The sequence below is a fragment of the Cynocephalus volans genome, chromosome 14 (genome assembly GCF_027409185.1).
Source record: "Cynocephalus volans isolate mCynVol1 chromosome 14, mCynVol1.pri, whole genome shotgun sequence".
Taxonomy (NCBI): Eukaryota; Metazoa; Chordata; class Mammalia; order Dermoptera; family Cynocephalidae; genus Cynocephalus; species Cynocephalus volans.
This window is the reverse complement of record NC_084473.1, coordinates 1,040,282-1,064,660: the sequence shown is the minus strand read 5'-3', so window position 1 is coordinate 1,064,660 and position 24,379 is coordinate 1,040,282. Positions and strand designations below refer to the sequence as shown.

At 46.4% G+C, this 24,379-nt stretch overlaps 2 protein-coding genes across 5 annotated transcripts; one reads left to right on the top strand and one right to left on the bottom strand.

Moving 5' to 3' along the window:
- Positions 1–1,486: 1,486 nt before the first annotated feature.
- On the top strand, positions 1,487–9,554 carry ALKAL2 (ALK and LTK ligand 2). Of its 2 annotated transcripts, none has more exons than XM_063079041.1 (5): positions 1,487–1,742; positions 3,058–3,111; positions 3,198–3,278; positions 6,296–6,361; positions 9,202–9,554. In XM_063079041.1, exons 1-4 carry the CDS (start codon positions 1,487–1,489, stop codon positions 6,358–6,360), a joined length of 456 nt encoding a protein of 151 aa, XP_062935111.1. In that variant the 3' UTR covers position 6,361; positions 9,202–9,554. The 2 variants fall into 2 exon arrangements, with proteins under 2 accessions (XP_062935111.1, XP_062935112.1); XM_063079042.1 differs by having other exon boundaries at positions 9,205–9,241.
- A 2,456-nt stretch (positions 9,555–12,010) lies between these two features.
- Positions 12,011–23,888, bottom strand: ACP1 (acid phosphatase 1). 3 transcript variants are annotated; one of them, XM_063078273.1, is made up of 6 exons: positions 23,748–23,888; positions 19,174–19,247; positions 18,973–19,086; positions 14,456–14,517; positions 12,402–12,507; positions 12,011–12,273 (listed from the first exon to the last, which is right to left on the bottom strand). In XM_063078273.1, the coding sequence occupies exons 1-6, from the start codon at positions 23,788–23,790 to the stop codon at positions 12,196–12,198; spliced, it is 477 nt and encodes a 158-aa protein (XP_062934343.1). In that variant the 5' UTR covers positions 23,791–23,888; the 3' UTR covers positions 12,011–12,195. The 3 variants fall into 3 exon arrangements, 2 of the variants coding, with proteins under 2 accessions (XP_062934343.1, XP_062934342.1); XM_063078272.1 differs by lacking the exon at positions 18,973–19,086 and adding an exon at positions 18,818–18,931 and having other exon boundaries at positions 23,748–23,869; XR_010021654.1 differs by lacking the exon at positions 12,011–12,273 and adding an exon at positions 14,121–14,268 and having other exon boundaries at positions 12,437–12,507; positions 18,818–19,086; positions 23,748–23,869.
- Positions 23,889–24,379: the final 491 nt, after the last annotated feature.

Here is a 24,379-nt window from a genome sequence, read left to right as displayed (position 1 = left end):
GGGGGACAGGGATGGGGACCAGGGCAGGGGGTCAGAGATGGGGACCAGGGCAGGGGGATAGAGATGGGGACCAGGGCAGGGGGACAGAGATGGGGACCAGGGCAAGGTGACGGGGACCAGGGCAGGGGCAGAGGGACGGGGACGGGGACCAGGACAGGATGACGGGGACCAGGGCAGGGTGACGGGGAACAGGGCAGAGGGACGGGGACAGGGACCAGGACAGGATGACGGGGACCAGGGCAGGGTGACGGGGAACAGGGCAGGGGCAGAGGCGAGACGGGGCGAGGCCGGCGTGGCCGCGCCGCTAATGGTGGCCGCTTTCAGTCGTGTGTCCCCGTGCGGGGCGTCCCGGGAGCACCTTCCCCGCCGCCGCCTTGGACGACGTCCAGCTCCTGCCCAGAAGCACCGGCAGGACGGGAAGCCGCGCGGCCGCTGATAATAGATTTTACAAGAAAACAGGCCGGAGGCAGCTGGCCGCGCTCTCGGCCGTCCGGGCTGCGGGGCGACTTCGCGGAGGACGCGCCCGTCCCCGCGCCTCCGCCCGCCCGAGGCGACCCCGGGGAGGGTGCGGGGTCCTGGCGCGTCCCGGGCCCGCCCAGTGCGCGCCTCGGCCGCCCCCGCCCGCCCGGGGACTCGGCTCGGGTCCGAGGCGGCCGGACGCCGGCAGGTCCCTCCGCGACGGGCCGACTGTGACTTAGATGTCGAGGCGGTCGCGCGGCGCCTTCCAACAGCCCGAGGTCCACGTTTAGACAAAAACACAGCCGCGCTCCTGGCAAAGGCGTCTCTTGTCATCCTGTCACACGCGACAGGAACGGAGGGAACGGATCGAGGGGGCGGGGCCGGGAGGGCGGGGCCGGGCGGGGGAGGGGACGGGGCGGGGCCGCCGGGGGGTCTGACGACGTCGCGCGCGGGCGCCCCGCGCTCCTCATTAAAGCCGCCCGGAGCCCTGGGGACCCGCCTGACGGCGGCGGCGCGGGGATAAGGAGCGGCCCGAGGTCCGAGGCGGGACTCGGCGCCGGCGCACCCGGGCGGCCGCGGGTCCCCCGCTGGAGCGGCCGCGTCCCCGCGTCCCCGCGTCCCCGCGCCCCGCCGCCGGGCGCCGCCGGGCATGGAGTAGCGGGGCGTGCGCGGCCCGGGGGGCGCGGACAGACGCCGGACGACGCCCGCGGCTCCGGGGCGCGGGGCAGGTGCGGGCCGGGGCCGGGGACACGCGGCTGGCCGGGGCGACCCCCGCGCAGAGGCGGGGCTGGAAACTTGGGGACCGGGCGCCCGCGCCGGCCGCGGCTCGCGGAAAGTTGCGCGGCCCCGGGCGCCACTGCCGTGCGGGAGACCTGGAGGTGACCCGCCCGCCCCGCCCCGCCCCGGTCCCCTGTCCGCGTGTCCCCGCCCCCGCCCCGCCGACTTTCCTCCCGGCCCCGCTGCCCTCTCCTCCCGCGAGCCGGGCTCCCGAGCGCGCGTGATCCTCCCGCCCGGCGACCCGGGGGCCATGCGGGGACCCGGGCGGCCGCTCCTCCTGGGGCTGCTGCTGGTGCTGGCGGCGGCGGGGCCCGGCCCGGGGCGTGCGGAGCCGCGGGAGCCCGCGGACAGGCAGACGCTGCTGCGGCTCCTCGTGGAGATCGTCCAGGAGCTCAAGAAGTTCCAGTCGGGGGGACACAAGGGGCCGCCGCTGCTCGGCGGGGACTTCGCCCTGGGCCGCAGGGAGGCCGCGGACGACGGCGCCGCCCCGGAGGAGCAGCGGGTGGGTGAGTGTCGCCGTCTTCGCGCGGCGGTAGCACTGTCTCCGAGAAACACGTTTTTTAGAGATACGTCAATTTTGATCTTTAAAAATAAAAAGGTAAAAATAAATAAGAACCGGGAATATGTTAAAGAAAAAGAAAATAGGAAGAACAGGAGGTGTGCGCGTGCCCCGCAGACAGCCGTCCCCGGTCCCCTCCACGCGGGAGCTGCTGTTGCCTGGGTCGCTCATCCCCGCACAGAATGTCACTGCTATTTGGAAACGCAAGTGTTTTCAGCGAAGCGTTTCTCCTGAGAAGGAAACGCTCCAGAGCTCCTCCCTGTGACAGAGCCTGTCCCAGAGCGGCCACCCCAAGGGGCATTTCCCAGGACAGCATGGAAGCCTTTGATGCTTTAGTGACACAAGTAGGTCAAATATGATGAGGTCGGTTTTATACAGACTGAGTAAAGTCAGGAGTAAGTGAAGGCTGGCTTTAGTGGGGTGTCTCGACCCTGCAAGCCAAAGGCACCTTGAGAATGTCCCCTCCTCAGAGGTGTGGGAAGGAGCTAAGCAGCGTCTCCAGTACAGTAAGTGACCTCACACAGGGTCACAGCCGAGTCACCAGCCAAAAACAGGGCAGTGAGAAGTGATGACAGGGGACTGTCAGGAAGCAAAAGCAAGGCTTGAGAGGAGAGTGTCATGGCGGTGTCACCATCGCCGACGACCCAGTGCCAGCAGAGAACTGTGGAGGCGGCCGAGGCGGGCCGGGAAGAGTCTTGCCCTAGGATCCTGTCTTTCCATCTTGTAAACCAGCTGAATGTGTATTTCTATTCATGTAAACAGGTGGTTCCAAAGGCATTGGATCTTTTTTTTTTTCTTCTTCTTCTTTTCTAAATATTTATCTAGAAAAAGTAATGTTCTACAACCAATTTGTTGCTCGAAGACTCAGGCTTTCTTTCTAGGACTTTGAAATGTTGTGGGATTTGATTCCCAAGCTCTTCAAAATGAAAGTGTCTAAAAGTGACTTATGCGCTGGAAGCTGTTAAAGCAAAAGCAGAAACAAACCCTGTAGGCTTGTGGTCTCCATCTGTGGCCTGAGGGTGCAGAGCAGACAGGTGCCATCGGGGCTGAATGAGCAGCACACACTATGGAAGGAACACGTCCCTGGCTGAGTCTCCCGCTGTGTCGTAGGTGGCAGACCCAGGGTGCTCCCACCGTTTTCTGGAGTGCAGGGCAATATGGCTAATGACAGTTTCCAGTAATTGTCTTCAACACCGACTTAAGATCACATAACAAAAGCTCTTCATTTGGGCGATATAATCATAATCTTTCCCCTCTCACAGAAATTGTCCCTCGAGACCTAAGGGTGAAGGACAAGTTTTTAAAGCACCTCACAGGTAAGCTTTCTCGTGCTCCGCATCTCTCCCTGAATTCCTTTGCGTCCCCTGAGGCTTCATGATCTGTTTCTTCTTCCATGTTCCAGGTCCTCTTTATTTTAGTCCAAAGTGCAGCAAACACTTCCACAGACTCTACCACAACACCCGAGACTGCACCATTCCTGCATGTAAGTGACTGCACCGGAATCGCTCTGTAGATGCAGCACAGTGTAGACAGTGGCTCTCCAGTCCCGCAGCTCATTGAGCAGGCCCTGCCTTCTAGCTCATGTTTGCGGGTATCTGCTCCTGCTGAGCTGTGGAGGCAGGGCCAGAATGACCAGACCATTGAAGAAGAAAACTAATCGTGCGTCAGCTAATGCCTAACATTGCGTAGTCGCAGGAATTAATCAACTCTTGCAATGGGCTCGTGCTCTCGTTTTGTTTACGAATCCTGGCACGATGCCTTTGTTTGTATCTGCTCAACTATGGGAAACGAACGTTAAGAGTGAGCTCTGGGACGAGGACTCTGCAGTTTAGAGGGTCAGGTCAACCTGGACATTCTCACTGAACTTTCTTGACCATTTTCACTGCTCTGACTGGACACTTTTTCTTTCCATAAGTAATTATAACCTCATCACACAGGAATTTTATTGCTATTTCAAAATTCTGTTTTTCTGGCTGGCTTCAGTGCTAGTTCCAAAATGCAATGTTCCCCTTATCAGTGCAGCTCTCGGCTGTAGCTTTCTCTCCTGCAGGTTTCCTTTCCTTCTCCTCAATGTGCTTCTGGCTGTTTGTCCATAACAAAACATATTTTATTTCCCCAAAAGTGGCCCCTTGTGCTCTTCACAAAACACACGACAATGACAAGTGACTTAGCTGGAGTGACAGAGCCCTAAACCATTTTTTTTTTTTTAATTGGGACTACCATCTTCATTTCTTAAAGTTCAGAGGAGAAAAGTCATGCAGACATGCCGGGAATCTTGCTGCCCGTTTTCAGAGACTATCCAGAGGGGCAGCGGGTCTGGTCAGCAGCCCATCTACACGAAGCAGAAGGCTTCTTCTTTGTTTCGGCAGCAGAGTCACTCTGAATAGTAATAAATAGCAGTGCAGTAAATAGTAAACAGTCACTCCGTCCCATGTGGAGCTGCCAGGCACGTCCACAAACACCCTATCCATGGACCGCAGATGGCACAGTGAGGGCACATCACTAGCACTTTCCGGACAGAGCCGGGTCACAGGCACATGGGATGTGCCCCCCACAAACAAGGAATGACCGATGGATGCAAGTCAGGGCCCATCTGGCCTCACTCAGCCACACGATCCTAGGGCCAAGGCAAGCAGCGCTCATGTCCTGCAGCTGTTTGCTTCTGTGTTTCTCGAGCTCCACACTCCAGCCCACCTCCCACTCCACGCCGTGTGGACCTGGACACTCTTACACCCCTGCTTTCTTTCTTCTTTTGAAATAGAATCTCCTTCTGCTTGAGAATTATTAACCTGCTTCCCGGGGCCAGAGAACCTTGTTATTTTTATGGTTTAAATGTGTATCTATTTTGTATTAAGTAGTGTCTTACAATAGTGAAACTTACAACAGCTGGATCATAGATTCTAAATTTGAAAACAAGCCTCAGGTGATTCCATCTCATCTTTTCATTTGCGGATGAGGAAGTAGACAGTTTAAACTGTGTGTGCGCTGTCACGCGGATATCAGCAAAGCTAAGACCGAGGTCCCATGCGGCCCCTTCTCCAGGCCACCATGCCGGGCAGTGCCCAGCTTCCTGCCCTCCTTTGCTCACAGTAACTCAGCTGCGTGATACCAAGACTCCTGGGCACAACTCCTGGGGGCCCACCAAGAGGTGGAGGCCGATGGATCTGTGCATTGAGATGAGTGGCTACTTAAAGTGAATTCCACCAATTCTTCGCCCAGAAAGAGCTGGAGGGCTGAAGGTGGACCACTCTTAGGCTACTTTAGGCTGTATGAAAGAAAACCCTTAGAATCCAACTGAAAGGAGCCAGAGAGCCTTCTTACTCAAAGGGTGGTTCCTTGGGAAATGCAGAACTAAGACTTAAGCAACCGGCTGAACGAAACCTGCCTTTAGTAAGATCCCCAAATGATCCGTATGCACCTGACGGTTTTAGAGGCTTTGCTACAGACATTTGGATGGAGTGGGGCAGCTGATCAGCTGGGACCTCTGGACATACTGCAGGTGGAAGTACCTACAATTGGTTGATTAGATCAGCCCTTAAACACACACAATTTATTCTATGTACAACATGTCATCTATTTAGGAAAACCACATTCCAAAAAGCGTGGTGCTGCAGGTGAAGAAGAGACGTAAAGCCAGGGGTCCAGACAGCCCAGCTGCCGGCTGTTGGGTCATTTTTCCCCCTTCGAACCCAACCAATAGCGCTGTGAATGTTTAGGGAGTTTATGTTTAGACGTAGAGCGAGCTGCTTATGCAGCATCCTGTGCAGGTCTACTGTGGACAGGTTATCCACTCACATTTTCAACTGAGTATGAACTCTCCCATTTTTAAGTACAATTTTGCTACTTTTGAGAAATGCACATTAGTAACCTGTAAACCGCTGCCGCTTTCCACAGAACTTCATCCTGAGGAATCTGCCTTTTGGCCAAGATCTCGCTTACCTTCTCCGAGGCAGCACCTGCCAGGACAGTGCTGTGGGGGTCGTGTTAGGCACCAGGCACATCCGTCTCTCTCGGAAGCTAGCGTTGCTGCTTTTGCTGCTCTGCTGCTTGACTTGGACTCTCCTTCTTTAGAATTTTAATGCAGGTGGCTTTGTGTCACGTTCAGCTCAAGTGGGGACTCAGTCTGCACAAATCCTAAAAGTAACACAGGGTATGGAAAGACTCTCCCAGGAAGCAAACTGAAGTTATTTTGATGAGCTTTGACAGCTACCGAGGGGTAGCTGGGGCGCAGCTGTGCGGCAGTTCTGCCTGCCCTCCTCTCTGCACAGCCCCCAATTGCATTATCTAACTTCTGCCACATGACGCTAAAGCCCCTGAAGTACCGTAAATTATTAAATCAAAAACTTCGAACCTGTGGTTGCAGAGGAGAGTCTGGATTGCTTCCAGAGAATTCAGAATATTTAGAGAAATAAATGGCTTTAGCAGCTGGTATACTTGCAAGAAAATGCTCTTTCTTTGTTGTTCAGACAACTGACAAGGTCTGATTTATTTTCACTACAGATTATAAAAGATGTGCCAGGCTTCTCACCCGGCTGGCTGTCAGTCCAATGTGCATGGAGGGCTGAGGTAAGCTCCGACCGCAGAACCACATTGGTGCACAGACTGAGAACCTGAGTCCTGTCTACCATGTGGAAAATTCATGGGAGTTTAGATCACTCTTTGGCTGAGGTAGCCTTACTTGAGTAAAGTTGACACACATCTCAAACTATCGGCCAGAAAAGAAAGATGCCCCTTACTGGCCTATCCACAGCACCCAGGCACCGTCATAAGTCATTCATGTGGTGACACCGCTGGCACAGACCGCACATCAGCTAACCGACTGCAGCATGGACTGAATGCGTGAACTGGGGCACACACTTCAGATAAGGCCTGTTCACCTTTAGGCTTTCACTCATTCATTAACACAAAAGAGTATATGACTAACCACGTCCATGCACATTTTATAACATATCTAGTACGTTTTTGAGTTGGAGTCTATCATTATTCCAATAAGCTTATAAAGAATAGCTATCCTTTTTAAATGTTTCTATCAATGTTTTTTTTTTTTTTTCACAACCTCTAATGGTAAAAATATTAATGCACATCAAGAGTTTATGAACTAAACTTACCTTGGCCTCTTGAGGGCTGATGTGTAACAAGTGACTATCGGCCATACAGTCAGCGGGTGGACAGAAAGGTGTGGCTTTATTTTCCTGACACAAATGCCACAGAACTCAGTCACTTTAGACAGCAAGAGAAAACTTTAATCTCACTGGTGTTATACTTACAACATGTCTTGTGTGTGCTGGTTATGCCACCACAGATAAGAACACTTCCTGCCCATCAAGGGCCGTTCTGAGAGAATTTGCCAGGTGTCCAGGAAACACCATGCGAAGGGAACGTTCTATTTTTCCAGCGGTTACTCTAGTGTGTCTCACGTAAGGCGGATGAGCACATCGTGCTCTCTCCTACACACAGGCTCATTCTGGAAGGGCAGCGCTGAAGAACATTCGGGCAGCAGCAGAGGGGCCGAGACAGACCTGGCCCTCCAGGACTGGGTGTGCAGAGCCGACGCAGGCTGGGGCGGCACAGGTCCTGTCGCTGCCGTCCTCAGCATCCCTGTCTCCCCCAGATGCAAGTGCTGCTCCTGACATGGAGGGGACGAGGCCCACGTTCCGCGTGTTCACTGGCACCTCCTGCTTCCCTCCGTCCTCACTCTGACACTGTCCACCGATCATCCATGCCTGTGCGGCACATGGAAAAGACTGGTTTTTTCCCTCCTTTTTAAACCAGTGAATGAATGCATGTTCCTAGAGGTCTCCCAAGGTGATATGCTCAGGGAGAGGAGAATGTTGTTTTTGTTAAGTATTTCTTTATACTGAAATCCCCACTGTTTCCAGAGATGAGCCAAGGCACATACTTGGAAAAATTCCCATTTATGTACAAGTGGAAAAGCAAATGCCCTATGACCACATCCACTGAACAAGAGACTCCATCCACATCCTCTCTCTCTGCCAATTAACCGGACAGCTGCTCCCCTCAGCTGACCGCTCCTGGAGAGGCAGTTGTCGTGAGATTATCCACAGAACTGACACTCCTGTGGCATCCGTCCTGCGTGGTTCCAATCCCGCATCAGCGTGGGCACATCCATGCGTGTTTAGCCAAAGGCAGCATGGACAGTGCACAGCAAGGCTGTAAAGAAAACGAGTCCAGGCACGTCCAGCAGATGTGGCCTTGGGAAGGAGCTTGGTCATCAGTTCTGCCCTCTGCGTCACTCCCCTCCCTGGACCACAAATGCAGAATGTGATGGGAGGATGAAATGTACAAAGGGTACCAGGATTAAGGCATGTGCTCACAAGTTTCTGTTCCCAAAGGCCACCTGCTTGACAGTCACAGTTGTCCCAACTGTAACTGGGCTCATTTTAACCAAGAAATCGGTAAAGTTTAAATATCGATATTTCTGTTAAATATAATAATTTTATTCTTTAAAGATTAATTTCTTCTAATTCCAAAAGTGTTAAGCTGTGAACTGGCTAGTTATTACAGAGTAGATACAGTGCAGGACTTCTCTGCGTTTTGCAGATTGGTTCAGAAAACTAGTGAGGTGCTCTGAAGGGCAGCGCATGTGTCGGGTGTCGGGAGGCGCGTTCCACAGCTAACAGCTGGCCACGCACTGCCCCTGGTGCATACCCTTTTTCCTCTGTCCTGACACACGAAGACAGCAGGACCATGCTGCAGAGTAAGATGCCTCTCCCAACTACAGGCCATAACCTTTTTAAAGGCTGAGAGCCTGGGAAAAGCAGGTCTTTTTGCAGGGAGGGGCTCTGCACATGTGATTTCAGCACATCCATTGGTCCCCTCTCTGGAGCTCATTAACTCACCTCAGGCCCGAGAGAAATGTTATTTTCCTAGCTACCCTCCCTAGAAGTCACATTCTTCATCATCTGGACTCAGGTCAGCTGGATAAAAAGCCTGAGCTCTGGGATATTTTCAGAGAAATGGAGTTTACCTACTTTAGTCTACCAAATGCAGTCTAATCTTAGCAACCTTAAAGGTCATCATTCTTTAAAAAATACTACACTAGTGACTTAGAGATTCTAGCATAGGGTACTAGAAATAATGGCACTTAAACTTGATTAAATTATTAGCTTTGCCAACCCTTGTGAACACTGAGGTGTAAGACAATCCAGCTGTTTCCCAGAATGGCCACAAACTGTACATCACTGTGGATTGAGCTTTGATGATTCTGACCGCATACGTAAGACTAAGCACTGTTTCTTAAACTTTAATAAGGATTCACGTGTTTATGAAAAAACGTACGTACACACTAAACATAAGGATGTTTATAACTGTTATGTAATTTATAGGTTTTCTAGAATTGATAATGAAATATGAAGTTATATGAAACCAAATATATTTATTTTCAGCAGTGAGCAGAGCTGTAAAGGAGCAACACACCAGGAGCCATGAGAAGTGCCTTGCGAACCAACCGGGAAGCAGAACTACTGTCTTCATCGACAGATTCCCTTGTGAACAAGAGATTTATTTTTGCAGACAAGACTTCCGTAATTCCTTTGAGTTTCATATGTTGCTGCCACCGTTTGCAGACACACAAGTATATTCGTTAAATCAGGGTACCTGACAGTGATGCTTGCCAATCTTTATTTTAAAGAACAGAAAAAAACGCTCCACATTTGATGTGTAGGGCTGTCAAATAACGACAGAACATTCCATTTTCCTGATTAGGTCAAATCGCAAAGAATATTTCTTTAGAAACATAGGCAGAATCTTAAACTATATTTTCATATACCACATAGTATGATTTGATATTTTGTATTACTTTTACAATTAAATTCCCAGAGTATTATTTGGAACTGCATGAAAAATTTTAAAAAACAAAACAAAACAAAAAAAACTTCAGTCATGTTTTGGAATCAGTGGAGTGTATATCTGTGAATATATCCAGGCTAATTTCATTTGTCCTTTGTATAATACATGTAAAATAGTAGTCCAGCTCTTGTGCAATATGTAAATACTGTACATAAACACGAGTAATAAATGAAGTGTTTGTTATAATAGTCTTCAGAGTGACTCTTTACCTAACAAGTTCATCATTGTGAATTCATAATTCACAAGTCTACCAAGACCGTTATAATGGCAGAACGTCACAGAATATAAAAGGCATAAGTAAATCAAACTCAAAGCCTAGAAATTCCTGTAAGGGACAATTTAGCAGTTTTTAAAAGTAGAGATTACTACATATTGGTGACATAATTTATTGACAGGCCCTGATTTGGTAGTAAATACTCCAAATGTGGTTGTATCCATTATTTCCCATATGATTTTGTAATCATGAAAACACTTAACCGAAGAGGAACCTTGAGACATCTGAGCAGTTCCAGACTTTTACAGGTAGACATATTTTAAACATATTTACTTGGGTCCAATTTAAAAAGATAAGATGAATTCAGCACAGCACATGAGCCCTTGTAAATAGATGGTGCTATCTGGACGCAGCCCTCAGGACAAAGCAGCATTAAGAGACCTACAGTTTGAGGAACAGTTAAAACAAGCTGTAGGATTTTGTTTATGAACATAAAGGAACAGAAAAATTTCTTGATTTTGAGATTAAGCAGTAACTGAATGAGCAGGACAGGGCATAACTTCTGAAGTGCTCTTACTTAGTCCTATTTTCTAGCTGTTGTTCATTACTCGACCTTTTCTTCCCAATTCTTCACACTTTGAGGATAGCATTATCAGATTCCCAATCGATTTAACCTCTTAAGTTTTCTACATGTCCGAGTAGTTCCACCAGGAACCACACACTCAGCTAGAAAACCCCCTTCTGTGAAGACAAGGCTGTGCTTTTGCGGGCTCCTCCCCTGCCACTGGAGAACCTTGTGACAGAGGCCGGGACAACAATCACTCATTGCTCTAAACTCTTCACATTCTTTGGGCGATGATCTACTCAGCCTCTGGATAAGGACTGACTTTTTTACTAAAAGATCTCCCAGGATTTGAGGTCACCAGCTATGAATGGCAAATCAAGGCAGGGAATGGGGCAAACTATGTCTCACCTGCTGAGCTGGAATTGGGGATGCCCATGGCAAGGTTGTCAGGCAAGGACACTCTGTCCGCAGTGACCTGAAACTTCTTTTATAAACCAGACATTACTGTATGTGACAGCAATGTGCTTATTTTCTTCATTTTACTTCCTAACACTGAAGATAAAGATACACAACATAACATCATAGATCATTTGAAAAGGACAACAAAGGCAGTGTTTTCAAATGTTTCTTCACTTGTCAGTAAAAAAGCAGACAAACACCAAATTTATATCTCACTTGTATTTTTATAACACCCCGGTTTATTTTGACAACAATCTTTTCTGACTTATATCCATATGAATTTGAGATTAGTTATCCCAAAGTACACAGAAATTACCTATATTTACCTGTAAGATTATTAAATGCTGACGAATACTTATTAACACATCAATTTAAGCACGCCAATGCAATAGAACTTTTTCCAACTTTTGAAATTATTTTTTCCCACCTAATCCAATTTATATCTGACATTTAGTTTACATGTGTATGTAAAACAGACAAATTCTTCAACTGACCATAAGATAAACCAGCATACAAGTGTCCATACTTCTGTATATAATTAAATTTTCAGAGGCAAAGTGGTTCAAATAGGAGCAAATAATTTGACCTCATGAAATAAACCAGACAAAAGAAGTATTACACGTGCTGAAGATTAATTCCAAAAATTTTTCTCCTTCCTGTTTTTTAAACATACAAGTGTGCACTATGGGTGTGTGTGAATTAAAACACTTCTAATCTAGACTGTGATCTCCTATGTACAGGCTATAGTTACTCAATAAAAAGCCCTGGGGCAAAGAGTGAGGTAGCACAGGTGAGAGAGGGCACCTGTCCTCATGAAGCTATCCACACAAACTACTGCAGAGGTAGACTCAATTTCCTAAGTCTCAATGGGCTCAGGTGCTGACCTGGGCCTTTCAAGTGATGTTTTACTTCATTTTTGTTGTTCTATATGAAGTCACTTCAAAAAGTTCGTGGAAAAATAGAATTGCAGGACATACAGATCTTTCCACGAACTTTCTGAAGTGTCTTCCAATGCTGTTTGTTCCACTGTTTTTGTAATTGGGGCAAACTGGGAGGTTCAACTAGTGCACAAACACTTGATATACTCCATAAACTCCCCCATAAACTGTCTGAATCAAAGATTTTTATTTTTTCTTCTGCCAAACACAACTGAGTTGCATCTACAATTATTTTCAAGATATGAAACAGTAAATCAACTGAAGAAACAGCTGGGGCCTTGGACTGTGGAGCACACTGGCTGAGAAATGCAGAGGGTGGGGACGGATCACCGCCTGCAGCAGAGCATGGCCAGCCTCAGTGCGCCTTCTCCAGGAACGCCGAGCAACACCTGACACACTGCTGGTACACCGCCTCAAAGTCAGAGTCATTCCCCTGAAAGGATAGGAAAAAGAAGACCACAAATGCTGCATAACAAAAATGTCCTCAAGAGAACCTTAATATGTTAGTTAATATAGATATGTTGATCTTTACAGTAGCCCTAAAATGTGAACTGTACTTACATAATAAGGATCTTCAATAATAAGCTGTTTTTGTGGATCATAGCTCCCAAGTAGTTCAATTTTAGCTTTGCAGTTTTTAACTTGATTACTTTTTCTCTTCAAATCCCTGTAAAATTGAAACATGAACTTAGTTTTCTGATCTACGGTTTCAAGTTAAACAGGGACATCTGCTAGGGTTTTATGAAACACCATCTCAAAATCTAAAGTAACCTGACTTGAAATGAAACAGAACACTTGGCAGGTCTGCACGGCCCTCATGCAGCTGCATGTCAAGGCTCTGTTGCAGGCAGGAGAGCTTGCAAGAGTGCATATTCTCACTGATTTTGTTACACAAAATATACATCTTCGAGTCAGACAATAATTGTTTTCCCCTGTGAAATACATTTGGAGACAACCAATCAAGAAGATACTGTTGCAGAAAGAAACTCAACGAGCCACGTGAACCAATCTCAACACAGTATTTCAGGTCCCACACCCCACTACTTGACTATTTTCTTCGTGGTGTTCCTCAAGCCTCTGCTGGAGCTGAAAACTCAGCTCCACTCTCCTGATGTCTCCACCTTTCGCTTTCACATTGCTTCAAAAAGAAAAGGCAAACTTAGCTAAGCTACATTTTGATCATTCCTTCATTTATTTAGGAATTTCCCCTGAGCACCTGTGCTGCGCCAGGTACAGGCTTGCATGTGGGAACGGTACACGGAACACGCCAGCCAAGAGCTCCCAACACATGGAGTTTCACATCTCAGAGGTTCAGTGCAGTGACCAGCACTGCAGGGGGCCCGACATGCTAATGGACCATCTGGCTTAGTCTACAGGTGGCAGAAAACTTCCCTAAGAAAATGTCTGTGCTGAAACATGAAGGACAAACAGGAGCAAGGAAGAGCCTGCAGGCATAGGGAAGGGAAAGTGCAAAGGCTGGGTCTGGAGAAACTAACTCAGTGCACCACCCACAAAGGAAACACGACGGGTTCAATGCCAATCACTGCATATCGGGTGTGCTTACAAGATATATTCGTATTACCTATAAGCTATCATGTAAATGAGAAAAACGAGGACAAATCAACCAGAAAGCAAAAATTAAAAATTTATGCATTTTAACGAAAGTCTTAATAAAAAAGTAAAACTGCTGCATCCATATCTATTCAGTCTTAAAAAGTATTAGAAACACAGAAAGCTTCTCTTCATTAAAAATATAGAATATTTATGAATTAGTGATGCAAGCTAGTAAATTCCTTAGGTCACACTGAATCATGATGCGCCTTTAGTAACAGCAGGGCAGGAAGCGCGGGGCGGGGCCAGATGGAAGGGGCCAGGTGGGGTGGGGGCAGGGCTGGCCAGCTGCAGCAGGTCAGGCAGGGCAGGGCCGCAAGGCCACGCAGGGCAGTGAGGATGGGGTCTGGGAGGTGGGATGCGGGCTGGCTTCACAGAGCCCAGCTTAAACCCTACCACACCCACCCATGACTGTGCACGTGGGGAAGGAAGGCAGCCTGGCTGCTCCGCAGTTCCCTTTCCAGGAGCCAGTAGTATGAAATGAACCTGGGTGTGCAGAGCAGTTGTCAGCGCTGTAGAAGGTTAGTCCTCGCTATCTAATACCCCAGTTCCTCAGTGTTAGTGTTTAAGTTGATTAAGGCATTCAAACATGTAAACACAGTAAGCAGTTTTCTGTTTTGCGGGGAGTACAGCAGAAAGAGCACACCACCACACTGTCCACAAACACACGTGTCCATGTCCCAGCACAGACGAAGTCACGCCGCTGCAGAACAGGACACCTCCTCACAGGGAGCACCCATCACGACCCGCCGTCCTCCGATTCAATCCTGCTCATCGGATCTCCCCTTAGCCCAGGTGTCTGTCTTTGTAAATACACCTACAAGACACCTAGATTAATTACTCTCTGAATTTCTTGCTATTGTAAATTGGTAATTCTGTATACTGTGATCACCTCTGTCTATTAAAAACTTTAAGGTAATAAAAAAGCCACTCTGTAACAACAAACTACTTGGCCTATTACTAAACTGACAGTTGAACAGAAATACTCTTTAAAATATGATTACCTCAGATTGCTTTCATCCATACACAGTATATAATCAAATGTGGTGAAGTCTTCTTTGGTCACCTAAAATTGAATGAGAAGTCAAAATACAGTGTTTACATTTATACCACTCAAGCCTGGAGGATCCAAAGCAGTACTAAAAACACCCTGCTATATTTGAGTCTGTTTCTCACTAATTAACAACTTAAATAACAATTTAGGGTACTTCTAAGTTAAAATAGTTAATCTATTTCCCAAAATGGTATTGAAAAGAAATTTTATAAAGTTCCTTGCAATAATCATAAAACAGTATAATATGTAGTCACAAACTTTATAACAAAGTATAATTCAGTCAATATATTAAAACATCACATCTTTAATAACCTTCATTATTCTACCCATTTTCATTCTACAAGCACCGAACAGCCTCGCCCTGCTGACATACACCAAACTAAAGAGACACAGACCCCTGTCCTGGTGGAGCTACCTTTCCATGCCGGGCAGACACACACAAGTGGCCTAAATGCCTTGGAGAAAAGTAAAGCAGAGAGGAGATCGAGAGTTTTAGGGAAGGGAGGAAGATAAATCAAGCAAGGTGGTCAGAGAAGGTTCACTAAGAAGGAAATGTGTGAATAACTGAATCTATGGTTTTTCTCTACTCTGACTAAATATCCGTAACTTACAAATGACACACAGAGAGTGCCGCTCAGTATTTTTATTGATTCTAATCTGAACAGTTAGTGTTTTCTGACATAATTGATAAATATAAGACTACTTATAATATTAATGAAAAATTGTTTTGGAAATTTTGACTATTTTAAACAATCACAGAATAAGAAAGAACATCAACATGCTGCAGAACAAAGGTAGAAATAATTTCTAAGAATGTAATTTCTATAATAATCTTCCCCACCAAAAAGATCCCCTAAAATATCTTTGCACAGTGAAACTACATAGGAGATATTGAAAGCCTGGCTAAACGAGTAGTGATACTCTATTATAACGATCAGTACAGCAGAAGAATAAATATATTCATCATTATGTTAAAAATAAGAAATTTTGGCTTTTAGTATGCACTGCATTAGTTTTTAGTATAGCATGTTAATATTACAGAGGACTGTATTTTGTCAACCTTTCCAAGGCACTAACATTTAAAAATCTATTAGAACAAATTTTATAATATTAAATATTATTACTCCAAATTAGTTGTGTGAGAAATGTCCTAGGATTTAATATTAAACACTGTTTTTAATTTTGGACTGACTATAAAGGATTTCCACTTGCAGCTATAAATGAAATACCTTACGGCAGATCAAAACTACTACCAAAACAATCAGAACATCCATATAAAAAAACCAAAATGCCTCTTCAAAGCCATGAGCATGCTTCTGTGACAACGAGGCTTTGTGGGCCACTGGGTCTCTCAAGTACTCAGCCTTGCTGCTGTGGCACAAAAGCTCCCACAGAGGACAGGAAAAGAATGTGCCTGGCTGTGCCCCAGTAAATGCTATTTACAAAAAAGATGTGGTCCTCCTCGGGCCGACTCCTGCCACAGGCAGCTGGCAGTCTACCTTTCTCCCTCCAGGGCATTTGCTCATGCTGGGCACTGACTAGACATAAGAACAGAGATCCCAAACTTTTTAGTAGCAGAACCCTTTTAACTCTTAAAATTACTTAAGCCCTATGCTACGGTTTGAATGTGCCCCAGAGTTCACGTGTTAGAGACTTTGCAATGGTGCTCAGTGCTGACCTTTAAGAGGTGGTTAGGTCATGAGGGCTCTGTCCTCACACATGGATTAATGTCCTTATTGCAGGAGTGGGTACTGGATAAAAGCATGAGCTTGGCCCTTTCCCCCCACCTTGTGCAAGTTCTCTTGCCCTTCTGCCTTCTGTCAAGAGGTTGTGCAACAAGATGGCCCTCGCCAGACGTAGCTCCCCAGCCTTGGACTTCCCAGCCTCCACAACTGTCAGAAATAAATCTCTGTTCTTCATAAATCACCCAGCCTCAGGTATTGTTACAACAGCACAAAACGCACAAAGACACCAAGCAATAAAACAAACAGAAAAACCAGGAAGAAAAACAGACTCATAAATGACCCAGATATTAAAATAGCTGTGTAGTTGGCTCAAAAAAATATAGAGCAAGATGTGTAATTTCACCAGAAAACTAGAATCTACACACACACACACACCCAAAAAAAAAAAAAAAAAAAAAAAAATTAAGTAAACAGAATAATGGACACTAAGAACTTAGAAAGTACAGATTTATAGACTGAAAACAGTCAAAGGATTAATATGTCAGAAAACCAGTCAGTAGAAAATCTTAGACTAAAGAACAGAGTACAAAGCATGAATAGAGAAAAGGACATCAGAAATTTGTGTTCCATATACATATATGATGAATCTCAGAAGAGAAAGAGGAAAAGTAAAATATGAAATGATAACAGCCCACAATTTTCCAAAATTGATGAAAAATATCAAGCCACAAATTCAAGAATCGTACTTTGGCCTACCATAGTAAAAATGCTAAAAAAAACCAAATTCCAAAAATATAACTTAAAGACAGCCAGAGAAAACGACAGAACACAAAAAGACAACTGACTAGATGAATTTTTCCAAATGATTACAGCAGAACTACTATCAATCTTCTACAAACATTTTTAGAGAAAAGAAAAAGAGGTACTATCCGCAGCGTTTTTACGAGGCTGCACATACATCCAACAGAGCCGCGGGCAGGCTGCTCCCCTTCATCCACAGTGGCACTATCTGCAGTAGCCCCGACTAGAAACAACCCAGACCCAAATGTCCATCAGGAGTGGAGTGGACTAAACTGTGAAAGGACACAATTCCCAGTTAACGGCAATGAACTATTGCTACAAGCGACACGGAGAATCTCACAAGTGAAAAAAGCGGAAGGAAAAGACTATATCCTACCATCCCACTCCTATGAAGTTAAAAAGGTAGAATGAATTTCTAGTGGTGACCTCTGGAGGAGGGGGAAGTGGCCACCAAGGGCCCCAGGGCTATACTCACAATCTGTGCACCAGGCAATGAAACGTTTACCACAGAAAGAAAAGAATGTAAAATTAAGGAACAATCTCCATCGAATTAACTGGACTTAGAGTTCACATACTCAAGAGACTGACACAAGTTAAAAAGAAATCAGCACCTTAAAAATATTTTATTTATTAAACCTAAGCTGGAAGTACTAAGACAGTTAAGATTTTAAGAAATGTACTAGAATAGTTATCACACAAATTGTGATAATTAGTAAAGAAAACGAAGCTGTAAAACATAAGATCTAATGTGATACTTATAAAACATACCTTATTAGTACTTTAAAATTCAAAAAAAAAAAAAAATGGTTGAGAGAATTTCTTAAAAGCAACAGGGAAAAGAAAAAGCAAGAACCAGATTCTGTGGACTTACTACTTCCCAAACTGGTAATTAAAACTGTTCTCAAAAAAATGTCTCCAGTTTTGCCTTTTAAAGGCATATGTACTTACAATACTTCATTAGCATCCACTTTTATGAAAAATAATCCAACCTTAAAAACAAAACACTTGAAAGTATAATTGCTCATAATTCTGAAAGACTGAAAAATAAATCTATAGTCTTTAAACAATGGCAAGTAGAAATTGGCAAGGTGTGCAAAAGACTGAAGAGATTAGCATAGATAAATTACATAAACAATGTTTAATCTTCTGCCCAATGGAAAATTCCATTTCAGAAAGTGTCAGTCCTTAAGTACTTTAATAAAGAACTCCTAGAAAACCAACAGTATCTTCTAATTTATTGTACAAATACAAGACTACCTTCATTTGAAATTATAGGGATTGGTTCTTACTTCAAACTTAAGTCTAGCATGATAGACTGCAATTATGTGTCCATAATAATATCAGTATTATCCTATATTTCTAAGGCACTTCACAACTGAAAAAACGCTTCTGAGCAACAAACTTGTAATATAAGGGTACTTCAAAAAGTTCGTGGAAAGATCTGTATTACCCTTCCATTCTATTTTTCCACGAACATTCTAAAGTACTCTCACATGAGAAAAATAGTCACCATGGCCTATATGTTTAACTAAAAATTACGCAGGAAGAACAGAGCAGAGATCACAACGCAGGCCTAGCTTCTGGCCAGGACACAATCTTCTAAGTTATGTAACTTTTATATGCATTTTAGTAAGTAAATTGCAAAATCACGCAAGTCTTTCAGAACTATGGAACCAGAAGTGAAACAAAACGAGCACACACACATTAGCTGGTTAAGTTCACGCTAAATATACACATCCATTAACACATTAAGTCTGGTTAAGCCTCTCACAACTTCTCAAGCCACAGGACTCTAAATATTAGAAATTAAACAAGATCTCGTCTACCTGTCTTGCCTTATGGGCTGTGTTAATGCCATGATTTCTTAAGCAGCTCATAGCTCTTGGGTCTGGGGAATGGCCCACGTTCCAGCCAGAAACGGCACCGCTGTCAATGACCCACTGTAACACAAAACACATGTCTTCAAGCTCAAGTACAGTACCTGCCGGGCTACGTGACTCATGGGAATACCATGCCTCTTCATGCAGCTTTGCCCCCGATAATCAGGAGGGTTCCCTACTTCATACGTGGATGTCGCTGCACTGTCTATCCTCCACTGCAGGAGAGAGAAACATTTTTTTGGCAATCTTCCTGCCCAAGGGCAAGTCCGTTTGGCACCATTAAGATAGTGAATGGTACTTACATTATCTGAAACATTTTGGTCAGTTACAAGTTTTCTGAAAACTGCTTCTGCAATCGGTGACCGACAGATGTTACCTTAAAACAAAAAGAGGGGCATGAAGAGAGTGTTAGGTTTGATGGAACGGCAGATGCCGAGTCCCGGTGAACTGCTCCACACGCTTGACACAGCAGCTGCATCTTCCCTAAGGGCCAACACTGCTCTTTGCTGTCACTGTCCTCCCTGTGCACAGGGGGCCCTGGTGGAGAAGTGCCAACCACACCCCAGTTCATTAATTCGACACCAACTGTCCAAGTACTCGAAGTACAGATGACAAAGACTTCAGAAAAACAATTTTAACCAAAATCATTGTTTTCCAGATTGCTACCTATGACCCGGAAGTGAGTCATGACATCAATAAAGTGGGCTGCAACCAGCTTATTTTAAAATTAAATAGAAAATAATTAAAAATACTTATTTTCAAGTATATCGCACATAATAAGGATGAACACTGTTTCATAAAACAAAGCACAAACAAATGTATTTAGGCATAAACCGTGACTACTGAGCGACATGCTGAGAGAACCGTCGACACCAGGAGCTAACCAACCCGAGACCACCAGATCAGCCCCGCAAGCCGCAGGGCCAGGGGTCCCCAGGGCCACCCTCATCTCAGACCAGCTGGCTACAACCCCAGGGATCCCCCAACTCCCTCAGGTTTGGTAATTCTCTAGAAAGACTCACAGAACTCAGGATGGTGCTATACTATGATCACAGTTTCATTATTAGAACCAGCCAAATGAAGAGATCTGGGAAGATTCCAAACAGAAAGCTTCCGAGTCTTCAGGGACACATTCCCCTCCTGCATCGTGTGTGACAACACTCAGAGTACTGCCAACCCCAGAAGCTCACCAGGATTCTGATGCTCAGTTTTCACTGGGGTTTAATTACGTGGGCATAACAGACTGAACCACAGGCCACCTGGCTGAACTCAATCTCCAGACCCCTCCCCTCCCAGCGTGGCTCAAGGCCCCACCCTGAGGTCTCCTTCCCATAAAGTATAGGGGCCATCACAAATAACAAGGACACCCTTATCACTCCTAGAAAAATCCAAAGCATTTAACGGTTACCTCCCAGAAGCCAGGACAAGGGCCAAATTCCTTACTACATGAGGGAAAAAGATAAAAGACAAGATTTCCTCTCAAAATAGACCTACCATGTACCAAGCAATGTATTTAGGGGAGAACATAGTTAGCTGTAATAAAAATAAGAAAATAAATGCTGATAAACAAGCAATATACTACAGGAGCATGGAAAAAGATTCTATAAAGCATAAACAAGAATATAAGACAGTTTCTTAATAGAAAAAAAGGAAAATTAGAGCTGATGTTTAAAGGATGACAAGGAACTTCATGAGAAGAGGCAGGGAAAGGCATTTAAACTGGGGGCTTGTCAGTGTTTCTTTCCACACTCTAAATTTTTGTGTAGTTTTTAAAACAGGTATTATCATCAGCACTATTTTAATTACTGAAAGGCTTCCTAAGGATGTGTAATTATTTTATTTGTCACCAATACCCCGAGAATACTTTTAACAGTAAAGACTCTATTCCAAATCAAGACAATTGTTAGTTATTATGTGGGAACTCTCAAAGTAATGATAGATGCCTAATATCTCAACATCTGAAAACATGATAAAAAGCCTAGTACCACTGTTTTACAAATAATTACCATAAGCTGTAAAATAACAGCTTAGTTTTCGCATAGCAATGGTCTCTTCATTGTCTCAAAGGCCTACCACCCACACTTACTTTCCCCCCAGACAGTTGCATTCAAAGCATATGTATATGTATGAGTGTAGATTAAGAAGAAAAAACACTACTACAAAGATTAGAAGTGAAGTCATACTACCTATAAGGTCAACAGATAAGAAATCCAAATGCTAATAACTTGCCCTCTTGATTCAAAAGCTGACATCACCAAATTAATGTGTTATTTAAAAATGGAGCACACTGGTCATCAGTAAAACGCAGAACTTCAAGTTTCAGCTATGGAACAAGTTCTGTAAACCTAAAATGCCAACTTCAGATTTCCTTAGGAAGAAGTTTTAATCTGTGAAGACTCTAGTGTGTTCTTTTGCAAACAGGGCCACATACTGCACACCCTCACTCAGGCCTCCATTTCAAGGTTGGAGGGTCACACAGGCAACAGCCAAGCTCTGCAGGGGCTGGGGCTGTGTTCAGCCCATACTTCCATGGTGTGTGACACAGACAGAACATGACACCACTAACACATGTATTATCTTCAGCCACCATGCTGGCTGGGCCACAGTTCCCAGATCATCTTCTCCAGTAGGTCTCTCTCTTACAAAAACAGTCTTAATTAAATCTTGCTGAAGCAGTTCAGTTCTGTCTTGCATTAGCCTTTTAATGAGGAACCTCAGATGCTTCCCTACTTTTCAGCCTCAACGAGGTCCAAACAATCACTTTCAAGAAATAAAATTTTTTGGTTTCAAAAACATGCAGTTCTTACCATCCAGTGTCTGGGCTATCCTGTAAAATGGCATTTCTCCATCTCTCCAATCTCCCAGAACACAACCTCTCACCACCGGACCACCAAGGGCATCCTGCCTTCCCTTGCACCTGCCCCACCTTTGGTCTAATCTCAACAGGACAGCTGGAACACCTCTCTCTAAATTTAAATTAGATCACTTCCCACCTCTGCTCAAAACCCTCCAAAGGCTTATCCTCACGTGGCCTCCCAAGATCTACACCTAAAACAGGGGTTCAAAAACTGTGGCTCATGGCCCACCTCCTTTGCGTGTAGCCCACAGAGCCAAAAATAATTTTTACATTGTTAAAAATAGTTGGAAAAAACCTCAAAAGTAGAATAATATCTTGTGACATGTGAAAATTATATGAAACTCCAATTTTTCTGTCCATAAATAAAGTTCTATTGGAACACAGCCAAAGTTCATTTATGGACTGGCCAGGGCTGATTTTGCACTACACCTTCGGTATGACTCCAAAAGATGAAATATTTAATCTCTGGTTCTTTACAGAAAGAGTTTGCAGACTCCTGCACTAAAGCACCCATTACACATAAGAAAAATCAAAGTTCTTAAGAAAAAATTGTATGCTGAGGTTGCTAAGATCTACAGTAAGAACGAATCTTCTATCTGTGAAATTAAAAAAGAAAAAAGGAATTCGTCCTAGTTTTGCTGTCTCACCTCAAACTGCTAAAGTTACAGCCGCAGTGCCTGATAAGTGCTTAGTTAAGATGAAAAAGGCATTGAATTTGTGGAAGACATGAATAGAAACCGGCTCCCATTGGCAGGAATAGGGTTTGGTACTATATGTGGTTTTCAGGCATCCACTAGGGTCTTGGAATGTAGCTAGGATCTCCTAGCTATCAAATAACTACCATAGAATGTGAGTAATAAAAGATGTCTATAAGGAAGCAACTATTGGTCTGGGAAAGCAAAGGGAATATTTGGGTTTGACCCTATAAAATAAAAGTGCTTTCCAGGCAAAATGTAAAATGGGCACCCAGTAAAAGCCACAGAATGGAGGCACATTAAGCATCGGAAGTGCTAGGGAACAGCAAAAGGTCCAGGGAGGCAGTGCCCAGACGGTGCGGGTGGGAAAAGGTAAGTGAGATAAAGCGGGAAGGGTCTGGCAGACCTCTAATGTAACAAGGCACCGAAACTTTATTCTGTAGAAAATTCAAACCCATCAGAAGATCTTAAGGCCCCAGCCTGAAAAGCCAGCTGGACTACTGACAACTGAGGCCGTCTTCTCTTAGGGTGGAGTCACGGAGGAATACAACCATGTAGGACCACACCAAAGGAAGAATCCTGAAAACTAAACGGAAAGTGAGTTCTACTTGAGTAAGAGGCGCTAAACGCTGAAATCCTGAAAATGAAAGTAACTCTGTCTGGAAGCTCCTTAAAAGATTAATTAAAAACACCTTCATTTTTCATGTAAAGAAACTGGTACGCTGGTACAGGGGGCTGGAGGCCAAGGCCATGCAGAGACCTGGAGAAGTGAGGTCTCCGGCTCGGCTTTCGCAGCGTGGCACTGCACAGCTCCATCCGTAAGTACGGGCCGACAACCAGCCAGCAAACCGGTGCTGCTGTGGGCCTCAGGAGGCCTCAGAGCACGTCAGTCCGGCAGCCTCGGGCTCGCCTGAGCACCACGGGTGCAGTGCAAAGGACCCTGGGTGTTAGGACTGTGCTGCAGATGCCAGGAAACCCGGCCTGGAGAAGGGCCGGGCAGGAGTGAGGGGTCCCAGCCTGGAGAACGGGCTCTGCAGAAGTGAGGGGACCCCGGGCTGGAGAGCAGACTCTGCAGCGGTGAGGGGACCCCAGCATGGGAAGCAGTCTTTGCAGGCGTAAGGGGCCCGCGGATTGAAGAGGGGTCTGGGCGGGCGCGCCGCACAAAGGGGGCGCCGCGGCCCAGCCACGTTCGCCCCGGCCCAGCCGAGGTCTCCCCGTCCCCGGCCTCCTCCTGAACAGAACTCCTGGCCGGACGTGCAGCGCGCGGGGCCCACCCTGACCCTCCGGCGAGCGTCAGGACCGGGCCAAGTCCGCGCGCTCTTACCCAGGCACACGAACAGCACCGACTTGGGAACCTGCTCGGCCATCTTCCGCGCGCAAGCCGGGCGCCGGAGACCGCGCAGGGCCGACGGGCGCAGCGCATGCGCACTACCAGCCTCCGCCGCGCGCACCTGCGCAGTTTGGGTCCAGCCCCTCCGGGCCGAATGAGGGTGCCCGCGCATGCGCAATCCACCGCAGCGCATCCGTAGGGCGGCTCGGGGGCGGGGCCTGTGGGGCGGGACCTCAAGTCACCTGGAGGCGGAGCGGGGAGAGGGGCGGGGCCTCGAGCCCTGGAGGCGGGGCCTCGAGCCACCTGGAGGCGGGGCGGGGCGGGGCCTCAGGTCACCTGGAGGCGGGGCGGGGCCTCCAGCTCCCGGGAGGCGGGCGGTACCCGAGTCCCCTGGAGGCGGGGTCGGCGGGGCCGGCGGGGTCACGCGGCTCGGCGGAGTCGTCCCCCTCGGCGTGAGGCCGGGCTCAACCGCCCAGAGTCGCGGAACACGTGCTGGGCTCGGTCGGCCGCCGGCCCGAAACCGCAGGGGTCCGGGGAGACGGGCCCCAACGTGTCTGAGCGGCCGGAGCGTGGCCCGCGGTCTGGGAGCGAGCGGGGTCCACGCGGGGCCAGGGGCGCCCCCGGGC

Excerpts from the sequence above, each read along its gene's own strand:
- ALKAL2 (XM_063079041.1), top strand. The coding sequence starts at position 1,487 with ATGCGGGGACCCGGGCGGCCGCTCCTCCTGGGGCTGCTGCTGGTGCTG. Across the intron at positions 1,743-3,057 it reads CCCGGAGGAGCAGCGGGTGG|AAATTGTCCCTCGAGACCTA; the intron begins GTGAGTGTCGCC and ends CCCCTCTCACAG. Across the intron at positions 3,279-6,295 it reads AGACTGCACCATTCCTGCAT|ATTATAAAAGATGTGCCAGG; the intron begins GTAAGTGACTGC and ends TTTTCACTACAG.
- ACP1 (XM_063078273.1), bottom strand. The coding sequence starts at position 23,790 with ATGGCCGAGCAGGTTCCCAAGTCGGTGCTGTTCGTGTGCCTGG. Across the intron at positions 14,518-18,972 it reads TGAGTCACGTAGCCCGGCAG|GTGACCAAAGAAGACTTCAC; the intron begins GTACTGTACTTG and ends ATTCAATTTTAG. Across the intron at positions 12,508-14,455 it reads ATGGATGAAAGCAATCTGAG|GGATTTGAAGAGAAAAAGTA; the intron begins GTAATCATATTT and ends TCAATTTTACAG.